Source organism: Tenrec ecaudatus, chromosome X (assembly GCF_050624435.1).
Source record: "Tenrec ecaudatus isolate mTenEca1 chromosome X, mTenEca1.hap1, whole genome shotgun sequence".
NCBI classification, from domain to species: Eukaryota; Metazoa; Chordata; class Mammalia; order Afrosoricida; family Tenrecidae; genus Tenrec; species Tenrec ecaudatus.
In genome coordinates, this window is record NC_134548.1 from 122,873,153 (window position 1) to 122,889,238 (window position 16,086).

The following is a 16,086-nucleotide window of genomic DNA, read 5'->3' on the forward strand; positions in this document are numbered from 1 at the left end:
CTTTTTTTGTAAATTCTTATTCACAATCTGTTGATAGAATCCTTTTTACCTTTTAAAATATGAAACTTCTGAAATGAAATGTATCAGGAGATACAATAGAACAAAAAAAGAATAATCATATAAAATTTGGAGAATATTACAATAGTAATGCAGTAAAATAATTTACATGGCATGATATGGTCCTGATGCTATTTTGGTAAGATAAGACACCTTACGTGCCTTACATGAGTTTACTTTTATCAGAAACTGCCAAACGTTACCAGAGTTGCTGACCATTGCACATTCCAGTTTCTGCACCCTGACTCACATTGGATGTAACCACTAGTTTTTCATTTGAGCCATGCAAGGGGGCTGCAGATTTTTATGGAAACGTTCCATTAGCTCTTCATTCTATTTTTCCATGAACTCTTTGACATTCTCTCGTATATATCATTTTACCTACGTGATCGAGCTATAGGAAGTTTTAAACCCTTTATCCCTCCTGCATTTATCATATACTTGTTCTAAGTATTTTCATTCATTTATAGCCATGTCAGACAGTGTTAATAATTTTTCTTGAGTCACCAAATATAATTTAGAAAACTCAAGATGAGAAGGAAAGCCTAGCATATCTGTCCGTATTTTTTTTTCCTTTGAGTAGTCTTTCTTGCTTTCTGTTTTTCCAAGATTCCTTTCAATGTTTCTTTGCTGCTGTTTGGTGAATTTGTTTTAGTGGGGCCATGTTGAGAAATCATCTGAGTTTCTCTTTATTGTCCAATGTCTTCATCTCTCATTCATTCCTGAAGGATATTTTTGCTGCAGAGAGGATTTGAGGTTGAGAGTTTGGGGTTTTATTTTCTTTTAGGAGTTGAAAAAAGATTGTGCTGCATCCTTAAGTCCTTTAAGGTTTCTGATGGGAAATCCACTGACTTTTGAGTAAATTTTCTTTAGTAGGTTAGATGCTGGTTTATCCCCTTGTTGCTTTTAGGACTTCTTTGCCTTTGGTTTCCAGAAGCTTTCTTATTATTCATCTTGGTGTGGATGTTTTGAGATTTCTCATCTTTGGAATTCAGTCAGCTTATGTCTCTTGCCAAGTTTGGAGTGTTTTCAACTTTTATTTCATTAAGTCGTTTTTCAGCCTTGCCCTCTTCCTCATCTTGATATGGATGTTAGTTCTTTTCTCATAGCCCCACAGAACTCTGTTCATGATTTTTTTTCAGTCTGTATTATCACTGTTGTTCAGACTGGGCAATTTCTATTATTCTGTTACTTACTTCAGTGACTCTTTTCTCTGTTCCCTTTATTCCACCAACACCTCTGTCATTTTTGTGTTGACATCTATGGATAGCTTTTTAACATTCAGTTTGAGATCTTCCTGGTTCTTGGTTGATCTGTTCTAACCCTTAGTTTTAGCTATATTTACTTGCTATCACCTTGGCAAGCGTGAAAAGGGTGTCACCTTAGTGCTGCATGATGGAGCAGAGGTTTCGTTTCTCCAGTCTCCTTTGACACCTGAGCCAAGGCACCTCAAGCTACAACTGTTGGTGAGGTGGGAGGAACTTCTTCTGCTCCTTATGTGGATGGGGAGCATCTTGCCCATAAGGGCCTTCGCTGATATCACCTGCCATGGATGTTGGGGAGTGTTGTTACCACCTCAAGAAGTGGAAATTTAGATTCTCCTTAAGAGTTAAAATTTCATATTGTTAAATTGTTCATTTGCCTGGGCTTACTTATGTCAGGCTTTTTCACTTAGGATGTTTAGTAATTTTTGTGCTTTCATAGTTTACATTTCTCACAACTCAAAACTCACTGCCATTGAGTTGGTTCCAACGCACAACGCACCTATATACACTGAAACAAAACATCACCCAGTTTTGTGCCATCCTTATAATTGTTCTTATGTTTGAGCCTATTGCTGCAGCTACTGTGTCAACCCAAGGATCCCTGATGTGTAGTGGTTATGCACTGGGCTGCACTCTGCATGGTTGGCAATTCAAAACCACCAACAGCTCCATGGGAAAAAACTGGGCTTTCTAGTCCCGTAAATAGGTGCAGTCTCAGAAACCTACAGCAGGGTCACTGTGAATGGGCAGTAACTCGATGATAGTGAGTTTGCTCTTTTGGTGTCATTCCATCTTGTTGAGGGTCTTTGTCTTCTTCGCTGTCCATCAACTTTACCAAGGATGATGTCCTTTCCAGGGACAGTCTCTCCTATTAACATGACCAAAGTGTTTGAAATGAAGTTTCACCATCCTTGCCTCTAAGTAGCATTCTGGCTGTACTTTTTACAGGACAGATTTGTGTGTTCTTTGGCAATCTATAGTACTTTCAATACTCCTTGCCAGCACCTCAAATCAAACGCATCAATTCTTCTTCGGTTTTCCTTATTCAATGTTCAACTTTCACATGCATATTAGGTAACTGAAAATACCATGATTGGATCAGGTGTACCTTAGTCCTTAAAATAATTCTCTTGCTTTTCAACCCTTTAAAGAAGTCTTGTACAGCAGATTTACTCAGTGCAATGTGTTTTTGATCTCTCTTTATTTGTTAAATATTTTTATTGGGGGCTCTTAGATCTCTTATCACAATCCATACATTCTACCATTGTGTCAAGCACAGTTACACATATGCTGCCATCATCATTTTCAAAGCATTCTCTTCACACTTGAGCACCTGATATCAGCTCCCCATTTCTTCCCCCTCCCTCCCATGCCCATCCTCCCTCACAAACCCTTGCTAAGTTATAGATTATTATTTTCATTTCTTACATTGTCCTCCATTGCCTCTCACCCACTTTTCCATTATTCGTTCTCCTGGGAGGGGGTTATAAATCGATCGTTATGATCGATTCTCCCTTTCTCCCTCCACCCTCCCATAATCCTCCTGATATCGCTACTCTCTTTGTTGGCAACTCTCTTTGTTGGGGTTTATCTATCCTGGATTCCCTGTGTTTCGGGTTCTTATCTGTAGCAATGTGCATGTTCTGGTCTAATCCAATTTGTAAAGTAGAATTGAGGTCATGATAGTGGGGGGAAGGAAGCACCAAAGAACTAGAAGAAAGTTTTGTGTTTCATCGGTGCTATACTACTGCACCCTGCCTGGCTCATCTCTTCCCTGTGACCTCTCTGTGATGGGATGTCCAATTGTCTACAGATGGACATTGGGTCTCTACTCAATGCCCTCCCCTCCCTCCATTCTCATTGGGTATGGTTTTTTTCTGAGTCTTTGATGCCTGATACCTGGTCCCATCGACCCCTCATGATCACAGAGGCTGGTGTGCTTCTTCCACATGGGCTTTGTTGCTTCTCAGCTTGATGACCGCTTGTTTATCTTCAAGTCTTTAAGACTCCAGATGCTCTATCTTTTGATAGCCGGGCACCATCAGCTTTCTTCACCACATTTTCTTATGCACCTATTTTGTCTTCAGTGATCTTATTGGGAAGGTGAGTGTTCCATGAGCATTTGTGGATCCAAGTAAGACAAAATCCTGGACAAATTCAGTCTTTTCTTCATGTATCATGATGTTTCCTATCAGGTTAGTTGTGAAGATTTTTGTTTTCTTTACAGTGGATTGCAATCTATACTGAAGGCTGAAATCCTTGATCTTCAACAAGTGCATCAAGTCTTCCTCACTTTCAGCAAACGAGGTTGTGGCATCTGCATATTATACGTTTTTGATAAGCCTCTAATCCTGATGACACAATTGTCTTCATATAGTCCAGCTACTCTAAGTATTTGCTCAGCATACAGACTGAATAAATATAATGAGAGGATTCAACCCTGACGCATACCTTTCCTGATTAAAACCAGACAGTATTCCCTTGTTCTGTTTGCACAACTGCCTCTTGATATATGTCCAGTGGCCGAATCAGCACAATGAAGTGTTCAGGAATTCCTGTTCTACTCAAGGCTATCCATAGTTCATTATGATTCACACAGTCGAGTTCCATGGCATAGTCCATTAAACACAGTAAACATCTTGCTGGTTTTCTTTGCTTTCATCTAAGATCTATCTGACATCAGTAATGATATCCCTCATTTCACATCCTCTTCTGAATCCAGCCTGAATTTCTGGGAGCTCCCTGTCAATGTATTGCTGCAACCATAGTTGCAACTCTAATAGTAATACTTTTTTTGTACTTGCCGTCATATCTGTGGAGATTCTACTAAATTTTAAATAGTTGAAGGTGTGTGAAAATGTGCTCAGTTCCTACCTAGCATTTCTTACCCACTCTGCTTACTCTTCCCTTTTCTTAGTAGTCCCATGGCCTTAGTTGTTTTCAATAACAGTCATGCATTCTAATCAAGGGGGATTCAAAATGGTTTTGGGCAATTGATGATCTGGAATGTGAACCCGCTCCACCTAATTCTCAATAAAAATGTCATTTATAAAAAAGTTTGGCTGATACCAAGGGCTCAAGTAGCAAGAGAATGTTTTCAAAATGCTGATGGCAACATATGTACAAATGTGCTTGATATAACGGATGTATGTATGGATTGAGATCTGAGCTGTAAGAGCCCCCCCAATAAAATGACTTTTTGTAAAAGTTTGTGGCAAAATTCTATTCTTTTTTAATTCCCCTTTTCCCATAAACTTTTTGAAGACCCGCTATATTGTCATGCTTTGCTCAATAATTGGAGACAGGCAGCAACAGAATGTAGCACAACAACCTCATTAAGCACCTTCTCCTTTAACTGGGGGGATATAGAATATCTGTAATTAAATTCTGAAGTCTGGATAAAGTAGGTTCCGTTCAGTAGAAGCACTTACTACCATGTGCCATGTATTATTCCCGTACAAGTTGTCATGGAAACAACCAAGATGTCCATCAGCTGATGAATGGATGAACAGAATGTATATACATACATTGTAATATTACACAAAGCCATAAAGAGAAAGGAAGTTCTGATGCAAACCATGACATGTATGAACCTTGAAAACTTGACGATCAAAATAAGTCTATCACAAACGGAAAGGTAATTGTGAGAGTTACATAATCTGTTGTCAATTTGAGACTTAATAGTCAAGGGGTGGAATTTAGACTGTCAATCAGGTCGCAGCTTGATGACCTCATTTGGAGGTGCTACGGAGATAAATAGCTCACTGGAGGTGGGACACACATACACTCCCTTTGAGACATTCCTGTTGACAATCCAGATAGAGCTACACTGATGCAACCAGAGCCCTGCAGCTGGAGGAGCCACATGGAGACCCACGCCTGCGCTGAGAGGCTTCTACTGCCACTGGATCCACAAGACTTTCCACCCACTGACTGTTATCTTTCTTCCTGCATTCAGTGTCATTTCCATGTGCTGCATGAATATGAAGAAGAATTTATAGACTGGTAATATACATATAGGCTAATATCAGATTTATGGACTTTACACGGACTGGGCTGGGATGTTTTCTTAATGTGAAATTGCTCTTTGATATAAAGTTCTCTCTTATACACATATGAGTGCCTGTGGATTTGTTTCGCTATTCCACTGGACTAACACAGTAGTGTTACATTGAATGAGATAAAACTGAATGTGTATGAATTGTTGAATGTGAAACTGCTGGTTTGTTCTTCACCCAAATCACAACAAAAAGGGTTTATTTCCTTAAAAAAGGGAAAAGATATTGTTTGTTATCACTTCCATGAAATAAGTAAAAATATAGAAGCCAAAGATTACTAATGGTTACCCGAGTTTGCAGGGAGGGGCCAGCTTTTCAAAACCATGTGTTTGTTTGAGGGACACTGAGTTTGTCAATGGTGGTAAAAACATTATGAAAATCGATAGTGATAATGGTAGCAGGCCAGGAAGGACTGTCATCAGTATTAAATTGTAAATGTGAAAGTTGTAGTGGCAAATGCTTTGTCTGTATTCATGACCCACAAAGCAATACTGGAACCAGAGCACTAAGTAGAACAGGAAAGATGATGGGTCAGCATTCCACTGAAAACTGAATTTCCCTCTTAGAACAGTGGGCCAGCATGGGCATTGCATTCCAACCAAATCTTTTTGCTACCTGCGGAAAACAGCATTGCCCGGCTCAAAGATGGCTGCTTTGACTATGTGTCTCTCTCCACATTGGGCAGTGGCCCACTGTCATGCATCAGGTCCTTAAATGGGCACGCTATCCTCCTCCCAAGTCTTCCATTCCAGGGCTTCAACCTGTCAATTTTCCTGTTCCATGTAGAGTTCCAGATCCCTAATATTTTAAAATTCCAGTCTGTTTTGATTTGTTGGCATATCTGAACCAGTTTGAAGCCTGAATATATGGCCACAATTTTTTTAATGGGTGGGGGGGAGACACATGAAAATTGATGTCTAGTTGATTCTGACACATGGCAACTCTTTGTGTGTCAAAATAGAAGAATGTGCCAAAAGATTTGTAATGGCTAATTTTTTAGAAGTAGATCTATCTCCAGACCTTTTTTCTGATGTACTTTTGAGTGGAATATAAGCTTTCACCGTTCCGTTACCAGCCTAGTTAACCCTTTACACCATCTGGAAGGTATTATATTCTGTGGTAAGTATGAAAGGATATACACTGTTTTCAGGTAATTGATTAATCTCATTTTCGTCATTATGTAATGAATTTCTCCAGTTTATTTCTTTTATAGCATTTCTCCCCTTATTTTAAAGCAAAAGGCAGTTAAACTGTTTTCTGTAAATTTATTCCAGATAGTTAATATTCTTTTGTTAACTATTTGGAGAGGGCTTATTATTTATTATTACTTTAAATCACAACTTTATTGCAATATAATCTACATACTATATAATTCATCAATTTAAAGTGTGCAGTTCAGTTCAGTGATTTTTAATACATTCACAGCGATCACAGTTGTAGATAATTCTTATCACCACCCTCGCTCCACTCCCCCCACTCCAAACAACATGCCTATTAACAGTCATTCACCATTCCTCCTTACTTCCAGTCCCTGATAGCCACTAACATACTTCCTGTCTTTATAGTTTTGCCTACTCTGAATGGCATTTCATATAAACAATATCATACAATATGTGCTTCTTTTTAATTATTCTTGTGGTGATTCTGATTTAGGGAGGCTTCATATGCTCTATAGGGTTTACAATGGCAGATATTTTTGAAAGTAGATTGCTAGCCTTTTCTTTTTAAGAGACTTCTGGGTAGACTGGAACCTCCCAAGTTTTTCAGGTAGAGGCTAAGGTCATTAAATTTTTATATCTCCAAGGGATTAATACATGTGTTGTAGCATCATAAATCAGTACTTCAGTCCTTCTTATGGAAAATAAAATTCCATTGCATGGATGTACACCCAAACCCATTGCCCTCAAGCTGAATCTGACTCATAGCAACCCTATAGGACAGAGTAGAAATGAAAACTAATGTATCCAATGCTGTAATCTTTACAGAAACTGACTGCCTTATCTTTCTGCCTTGGAGTAGCTAGTGGGTTTGAACCACTGACATGTTGGTTAGCAACTGACCACTGGTGTAGTTACACTACACCACCAGGGTTGCTTCCATGAATAAATGAGGGGACTTCAAAAAGTTCATGGAAAATGGAATTAATAGATAAAAATTGAATTAAAAATACAAAATGTATATCTCAACATCAGCTCCATGAAGGTCAAGACACTTTTATAAGCTGTGATTCTAGGCATTTAATCTATTCTTTTAAAAACTGAGAGTCTTGGGAACTTAACCATGTCAATACGATCATTTTTACAGTAACTGAAAAATATGAGTGCCCTTTCATTATTTTTTTAAGATTAGGAAACAAAAACAAGTCATAAAGAGCCAAATCAGGACTATAAGAATTTCCCCTTAAAACTCGCAAAATTGCCCTTGTTTGATGAGCATAATAAGCAGGAGCATTGTTGTGATGGAGGAGGACTCTTTAGTGAAGATTCCCGGTTGTTTTCGTTGGCTAGCTTTCTCAAATCAGCTTATTCTCGTAATAAGCATATGTTGTTGTTCTTTGAGCAATCTCAGACTGAAGATCATGGAGAATTCTTCAGTTGACGATCATGGTAGAATTCTTCAGTGTCTTCACTCGCTTTAATGGTTAATTTATAAATTTCAATAATAGTCATATTAACTGATCTTCTTTGTAACTGTGTGGACATTGTCCTACCACAGAAAGTATTGTACTTCAAGATAAATGGTGAAATGTTCTTTCTGATGATGCCCCAGACTCCATTCCTCATGAATTTCTTATTTACATATAGTGGACCTTATAACTGACTCAAAATGGACAAGACCAGTCTATTTCAGCACACTAGTGCTTAGGATATTGATCTTTATGTGCTCCATTTCATTTTTGATGACTTCCAATTTTCCTACATTAATACTTCATACATTCCACATCCTGATAATTAGTGGATATTTTTAGCTGTTTCTTCTCATTTTGAGTCAGACCCCATCCACAAAGGAAGATTCAGAAGGTGTTGCTCCATCCATGTCTTGTACTTCACTCTATTTTGAGGAGGTATCTCTTACCCAGTCATATTTTGAGTGCCTCCCAACCTTAAGGATTCATCCTCTGGAACTATATCTGACAGTGTTCCCTTGCTGTTCATAAATAGCTTTCATTTCATTGTTCAGAGATGAACCTCCTCTTCCTAGTCTATTTTAATCTGGAAACTCCACTGAAACCGGTTCTTTATGAGTGAACCTTTCAGCATCACAACAACATGCAAAATAATAAAGATTATTGTTAGGCGTCCTTGATTAGTTCTGACTCATAGCGACCCCATGCACAATAGAATGAAACACTGCTGGTCCCGTGCCATCCTCACATATATTATTAAGTTTGAGTCCATTGTTTTAGCCACTGTGTCTACTTGTTTATATGTGATATCCTTCTCCAGATACTGGTCCCTCCCGATAATATGCCCAAAGTAAATATTCCATGAGGCGACAAGGTTTCTAAAGGATAAATGGCCAAAAGGCTAATTGTAGAGTATGGGAAACAAAGGAAATTATCACAAAATCATGATTGGAAGCACATCAACTTATTGTAGAGACTACAGAAGCAAGGAAAGGACCATGATTGGGATATGTACACACTTGCAGATCAGAAAAGTTTGTAGTATTGGTTCTGGAGCCCTTCAACCATCTAGCCCATCACTCATGACCATCTAGCCCTAGCATCCCAACTTCCAGGTGATGTGTATCTGTAAATTATTTTTTTCTACTTTATTCAGCTCTTGGGTTCATTTACTCATTACAAAACAACCATTTTTGTCTCAATTGGTATGCAAATTTATTTTAATCTTAAAAAATCATTTTATTTGGGGGATTTTATAATTCTTTTTTTGTAGTTAAGTTTTCTTTTTATTTTTAATCTTATTTCTTTTTTTTAACAATTTATTAGGGGCTCATACAACTCTTATCACAGTCCATACATATACATACATCAATTGTATAAAGCACATCCATACATTCCCTGCCCCAATCATTCTCAAAGCATTTGCTCTCCACTTAAGCCCTTTGCATCAGGTCCTCTTTTTTTTCCCCTCCCTCCCCTCTCCCCCCTCCCTCGTGTGCCCTTGGTAATTTATACATCGTTATTTTGTCATATCTTGCCCTATCCGGAGTCTCCCCTCCCCCCCTTCTCTGCTGTCCCTCTCCCCGGGAAGAGGTCACATGTGGATCCTTGTAATCAGTTCCCCCTTTCCAATCCACTCACCCTCCACTCTCCCAGCATCGCCCCTCACACCCTTGGTCCTGAAGGTATCATCCACCCTGGATTCCCTGTGTCTCCAGCCCTCATATGTACCAGTGTACAGCCTCTGTCCTATCCAGCCCTGCAAGGTAGAATTCGGATAATGGTAGTTGGGGGGAGGAAGCATCCAGGATCTGGGGGAAAGCTGCGTTCTACATCGGTACTACCTCGCACCCTAATTAACCCATCTCCCCTCCTAAACCCCTCTATGAGGGGATCTCCATTGGTCGACACTTGAGCCTTGGGTCTCCACTCTGCACTTCCCCCTTCATTTAATATGGTATATATATGTATATATATATACATATACACATATATATACATACACATATAACATTCTCTAAATCAATTGCATCAAGCATATTTGTACACATATTGCATCATCATTTTTGCATCAATAAATTGTTAATGGCATGTCTCGGCAACTCCCTTAAGGGCAAGACTGTCTTTCCCTGGGCTGGCTAACCAAAAGAAAAAAACCCTCAATGCCATCTAATCAATTCTGACTAATAGTAACCCTATAAGACAGAGTAGATCTGCCCCCATGGTTTTCTGAAGCTGTCAATCTTTTTTTAATCATTTTATTGGGGGCTCATACAACTCTTACCACAATCCATACATACACCCATTGTGTCACGCACATTTGTACATTTGTTGCCCTCATCATTCTCAAAACATTTGCTTTCTACCTGAGCCCTTGGTATCGGCTCCTCATTTTCCCCCTTCCTCCCCACTCCCCATCCCTCATGAACCCTTGATAATTTATAAATTATTATTATTTTGGCATATCTTACGCTATTCAATGTCTCCCTTCACCCACTTTTCTGTTGTCCATCTCCCAGGCAGGAGGTTATATGTAGATCCTTGTAATCCCCCTTTCTACCACCACCCTCCCGGTATGGCCACTCTCACCACTGGTCCTGTAGGGGTCATCGGTCCTAGACTCCCTGTGTTTCCAGTTCCTATCTGTACCAGTGTGCATCCTCTGGTCTAGCCAGATTTGTAAGGTAGAATTGGCATCATGATACTGGGGAGGAGAAAGCATTTAAGAACTAAAGGATAGTCGTGTATTTCATTGTTGCTATCCTGCTCCCTGACTGGTTCATCTCTTCCCTGAGATCCTTCTGTAAGTGGATGTCCAGTTGCCTACAGATGGGCTTTGGGTCTCCACTTCTCACTCCCCCTCATGCACAATGATATGAGTTTTTGTTTTTTGATGCCTGATACCTGTTCCCTTCGGCACCTCATGGTCACATAGTCTGGTGTGCTTCTTCCATGTGGGATTTTTTGCTTCTGAGCTAGATTGCCTCTTGTTCACCTTCAAGCCTTTAAGACCCCAAACGCTAGATCTTTTGATAGCCGGGCACCATCAGCTTTCTTCACCACATTTACTTTATGCACAATTCGGGAAGGTGTAAATCTTTAAAGACAGAGGAAGCTACATCTTTCTCCCACCTGGACTGAACAGGGAATTGAAATCTACTTGCAAACACTGGTTGACAGCAAAGCCATCACATTGCTGGTTGGTGGTCAGAAAGAACTCAAATGGACTTAGGTCAGACAGAACATTGTAAAGTTGATTATGGAAGATATAGTTAGGTTAAAATGTGATATCTTATCATTTGATCTCCCTTTTGACTCATTTGAAAGTTGCTTCAGTTAAAAAAAAATAAGTGAAGGGAATTACACGTGAAGGAAGCTCTTGGTGAATCCCCTCTGACCATAGACCAGAGATGTGAACAGCTTTGTTGTCATGCAGAATGCAAGGAAAGTGGATTATTGCAGAGGCCCCTTGGCTAAAATTTAACACCTTATCATTTGATCTCCCTTTTGACCCATTTAAAATTTATTCTAGTTTTTAATATTTTCTCCTTGTTTTTTACATTTTTTTTGCTTTACCTTGTTACTGTTTTAAGGGTTTTTATTTGTTTGTTTTTAATGTTTTTCTGTATATGAAATCCAGCATAGGTAAATCTATAGAGATAGTAAATAAGTTAATAATTACTTGGGGTTATGTCAGGGGAGTTTGGGGGGAAATGAAAAGCTAATAATGATGAGTATAGGAAAGAAGGAAATGTGCCAAAATGGATTGTTCTGGTGATTATATAACTCTTCTTAATATGATTAAACTATTAAATTGTATGATTTGTGAGACATATGGTAATAAAATGGTTAAAAAATAAGTGCTGATGAGACGTGCTACAACCAGGATGAAAGTAGATTGGAAATGACTTATGACTCGGTTGGAAGATGGGAAATGAATGCTAATGAGTACTACAGGATTTATTTTTGAGGTGATAAAAAAATTAGGTTGTGGTGATGGTTACATAACTATGAATAAACTTTAGTCCACTGAATTATGAACATAAAAAGGTAAGCTGCATGTGTTTATATGTATTATGCCTTAATAAAATCATTACCAAAAATTAACATAAAGACAAGTATGTCTGCAGAAAACAAAAATGGAGTTAGGGCTCCCACTGTAAACCACAAATGAAATACTTTAAAATTGAAGCTTCTAGTACATTCACTATAAGGATAATGTTCAGTTCTCGTGGTCATTCCAGCCTTGAGTGTATGTTCTGTCAATCTGAGCAAGGAGGCGGGGAGAAAAGGTAAGGTAGGGGATGTGGTTTAAATGATATGCACTCATCACTGGGTTTTAGTAGATTCTTTTTCAAATAAACAGTTCTTGTTTATGCCCTTAGGACAATTACCAGTGATTCAGTATGGTTGTTTTGATATGTTATATATTCTTATAATATTTACCAATTATGATTATTTCATTGGGGAAACAAATTGTGGGTTTCTTATGGCATCATTCTGGAAGTGGATTCCTCTCTTCTGTTTACTTTTTAAAGGCAAGTGAAATTTCTTTGTTGTAATTATAAATAAAAGGCAGGCTATACTAAACTGAACCCATGAGCTAATTTTTTAAATCAAGCTTTTATTAAGTGATATATATTCGATTTCAGCTTACCTGATTTTCCTTGCTTTGTTTTTGTTTCTGCTTAATAAAAAACACTGTTGTATATTGTTTCACTTCCCTAAGTTATTTTTGGTAACTTCTTTTCTGCTTGTTACTTTTATCTTTAGGTTTGAATTAAGCATCTTCTGCTGTACCGCTACTAATTAAAGCACCATGCTGTTTACCTCCATATCCAATGTTTCTACCTCTACTGCCTCTGGGCTCTCATGTAAGTTGCTTATTCCAAAGAAAATATTATTATTTCCCATAAGACCACGTAACTCAATTTGCCAATATCAGCAATAGATCTCTCCTCTCTCTCAAATTCTCATTTTTACTCACCTGAGCCTGATATAATAGTCCATTTCAGTTCTTATGGGCTGAATATGAACATGAATCAAACTCAGTGGCAGTGCATTATAACTGCTGATACCAATAATATCTTTGCTTAAGAGATTAATTGTCATATCTTTAGTAATGACTTTTATACTGTGTCATATTTATAATTAGATCTTAAAATGTTAATGTGAAGCATATCATCCTTTATCATTGTTTTCAAAAGAAACTTATGAAGGGAAGAGATCTTATTTGTGAACATAACATCAAATGGGAAACAAAGGGAACATTTATATGTGAGTATATGCCAGGTCTGTGATTTCTAATTTGTTTACATATCAGAGATGGAACGTGGGAAAGGCCAACTGGATTTTGGGTGTCCTAATTAGCATTTCCTGATATCTCTTGAATTTTCTCCTTGAGGGAGGTCATCTGGATGCTTTATCTGAGCTGAGAAGAATGACATTAATTGTCTCATAATTCCATCTTCATTGTTTCACATCTTCTTTTGGGAAAAGTAACAGCAAATGAAGATATGAAATTCTGCATATACCTTAGACAAGTCTTTCTAACAGAGCTGTATAAACTGGATGCTTTCAGGGCTTTTAAAAAAAACTTTACCATAATGTTCATCATGAAACTTTCTTGTATTTTATCCTAACTAGTATTAAAATTTTTTTTCAATCATTTTATTACGGGCTCATACAACTCTTATCCAGTCCATACATACATCAATTGTGTAGAGCACATTTGTACATCCATTGCCCTCATCATTCTCAAAACATTTGCTCTCCACTTAATCTCCTAACATCAGCTCCTCATTTTTCCCCTCCCTCCTCACTACCTCGTCCCTCATGAACCTCATGAAATTATAATTGATAATTTATAAATTATTATTGTGTTATATCTTACACTGTCCGATGTCTCCCTTCACCCACTTTTTTGTTGTCTGTCCTCCAGGGAGGAGGTTATATGTAAATCTTTGTAATTGGTTACCCCTTTCCACCCCACCCTCCCTCCTCCCACCCAGTATCATCACTCTCACCACTAGTCCTGAAGGGATTATCCATCCTGGATTCCCTGTGTTTCTGGTTCCTATGAGTACCAGCGTACATCTCCTGGTCTAGCCAGATTTGTTAGGTAGAATTGGGATCATGATAGTGATCAGGGGTGGGGGGAAGAAGTATTGTACTCAAATTTTTTAAGCACTGACATTGAGTCAATTTTGACTCAACACGCAAGCACAAAAACTGCAATTGAGTGATTTTGAACTGTTATTCTTCTGGTTAGCAGCCCAACTCATAACCCACTCTGCCACCAGGGCCCCTTTTTCCTAAAGCATATATAGGGTTTCTGAAAGTCTAAATCTTTATGAGCTCAAAAAGACTCCTGAGGAGCAATTGGTGGGTTTGAACCACTGATCTTGAAAGAAGAAGTTAGAAGCTTAACACATAATCCACTACACTGCCAGGACTCCTTGCACTTCTTAAAATCCTCCTATAGCAAGGTTGTTACCATTCCCAGGAGTAAAACTTACCAGAAAATAAATTGTACAGATATTAACTGTATTGTAAAGAATAGTGGCATGTTGCTTCCATCCTCTTTAGTTAGCCTCCCCAAACCTAATTCACTGCCACTGAGTCAATTCTGACACAGGAGACTCTGTAGGACAGGGTAGAACTGCCCCTGTGTGTTTGCTGGACTGTAACTCGCTAGGTAAACATTATTTAAAGTTGCTGGTTACCACATTAATTGCTTTTTTTTAACCAAGTAAATTTCAATTTTTAGATATACTTGTGATTCTAGAAACTTTTGATATATATAAGCAATATCCTTCTCAACTTTGATTGATTTTATGAATATGACAGTGTGTGAGGCTCAGAGTAAGATGCTTAAATTCCATATTCAACGATTTGCTTTTCAACCTTTATTGGACATTATTGTTCCCATTACTGTCTTTGATGACCTTGTCTACAAAATGAAAAACCCTTTTGACTATGGTATTTTTAAAGGTTAGCTTTGATCTGAAGAGTTTGAAACCAATTACTGCTCCTTCGGGAGAAAGATGAGGCTTTCTATTACTGTAAAGAGTTACAGCTTTTGGAGCCCCACAGGGGTAGGTCAACTCTGTCCTATAGCCAGCAACAACAGTAAGTTTGGTTTGGTAGGTTTATCTTTAGGGAAGAATAATTTACATATCATAAAATTTGCTTACTTCAAGTCTACTAGTCTATAAATTTGGATAAATGTATTGAATTGTGTAATCATTGTCAGTTTTAGAACATTTCCATCATCCCTGTAAGATCGGTCAATCTCAAACAACCAGTTATTTATTTTCTGCCTCCATACATTTGCCTTTTCTGGACATGTCATACAAATAGGTTAACCCTACTTGCTGTTTAAGTTTAACCAAAAGTTTCTAAAGGACTGTTCAGATAAAAACAATCTCATATAAATTTCTTATGTGTTTTTATTAAAAAGGTGATAGGTGATAGATACTATATTGTCCTCTGCAGTTGGTGCCCTAACAAATTCAATTAGAGCACATGGTGTTATAACTTTAGGGTTTAGATTAAAATTCCCTGGAGCAGGTGGAACAACTTCTGCTTCTAGTAAGATTTTTGAAATCATTGAGTTGTGTGTGAAATATACTACATAAAAAGCAGAAAATAGATGGTAGTTTCATAGTGTCTAGAACAGTCTAAGAAGGTTTTGACCATCTCTTCAGAGTGTCTAAGAAGTATATGACTATAGATGATTGTCAAAAGTATGAGTGGTTAATATTGTTGATATTATTAATAATGTTAATATTGATAATGATATTACTTCCTTTAGATAAATTCCAATCAGAACTATCAAAATCTTCTGTTTATTTTTAAGCTTCAGATTTTGTTCGTATTTATCAGAGTGTCAAATTTGCCTTAATATATCCAGGTAGTCCCTGACTTACAGTATATTTGAGTTGTGATAAGCTGTACTCAGAGTCATCCACTTTTGCTTTTATACTTCTTGTTAGTAATATGTACTACAAAGTACAATGCTGCAATGTGTGATTTGCTGATGCTAATGATTTTCAGATATTCACTTGCACATATTCAA

At 37.8% G+C, this 16,086-nt stretch overlaps 1 protein-coding gene across 1 annotated transcript in view; it reads left to right on the forward strand.

The window, feature by feature from the left end:
* Positions 1 to 16,086, forward strand: part of NUP62CL (nucleoporin 62 C-terminal like) — a 102,286-nt gene that overhangs the window by 22,755 nt on the left and 63,445 nt on the right. Inside the window, exon 2 of the mRNA XM_075539125.1 lies at positions 12,780 to 12,880. Within this exon, the coding sequence (XP_075395240.1) occupies positions 12,826 to 12,880 (55 nt within the window). The 5' untranslated portion in view covers positions 12,780 to 12,825. The remainder of the gene's footprint in view (positions 1 to 12,779; positions 12,881 to 16,086) is intronic.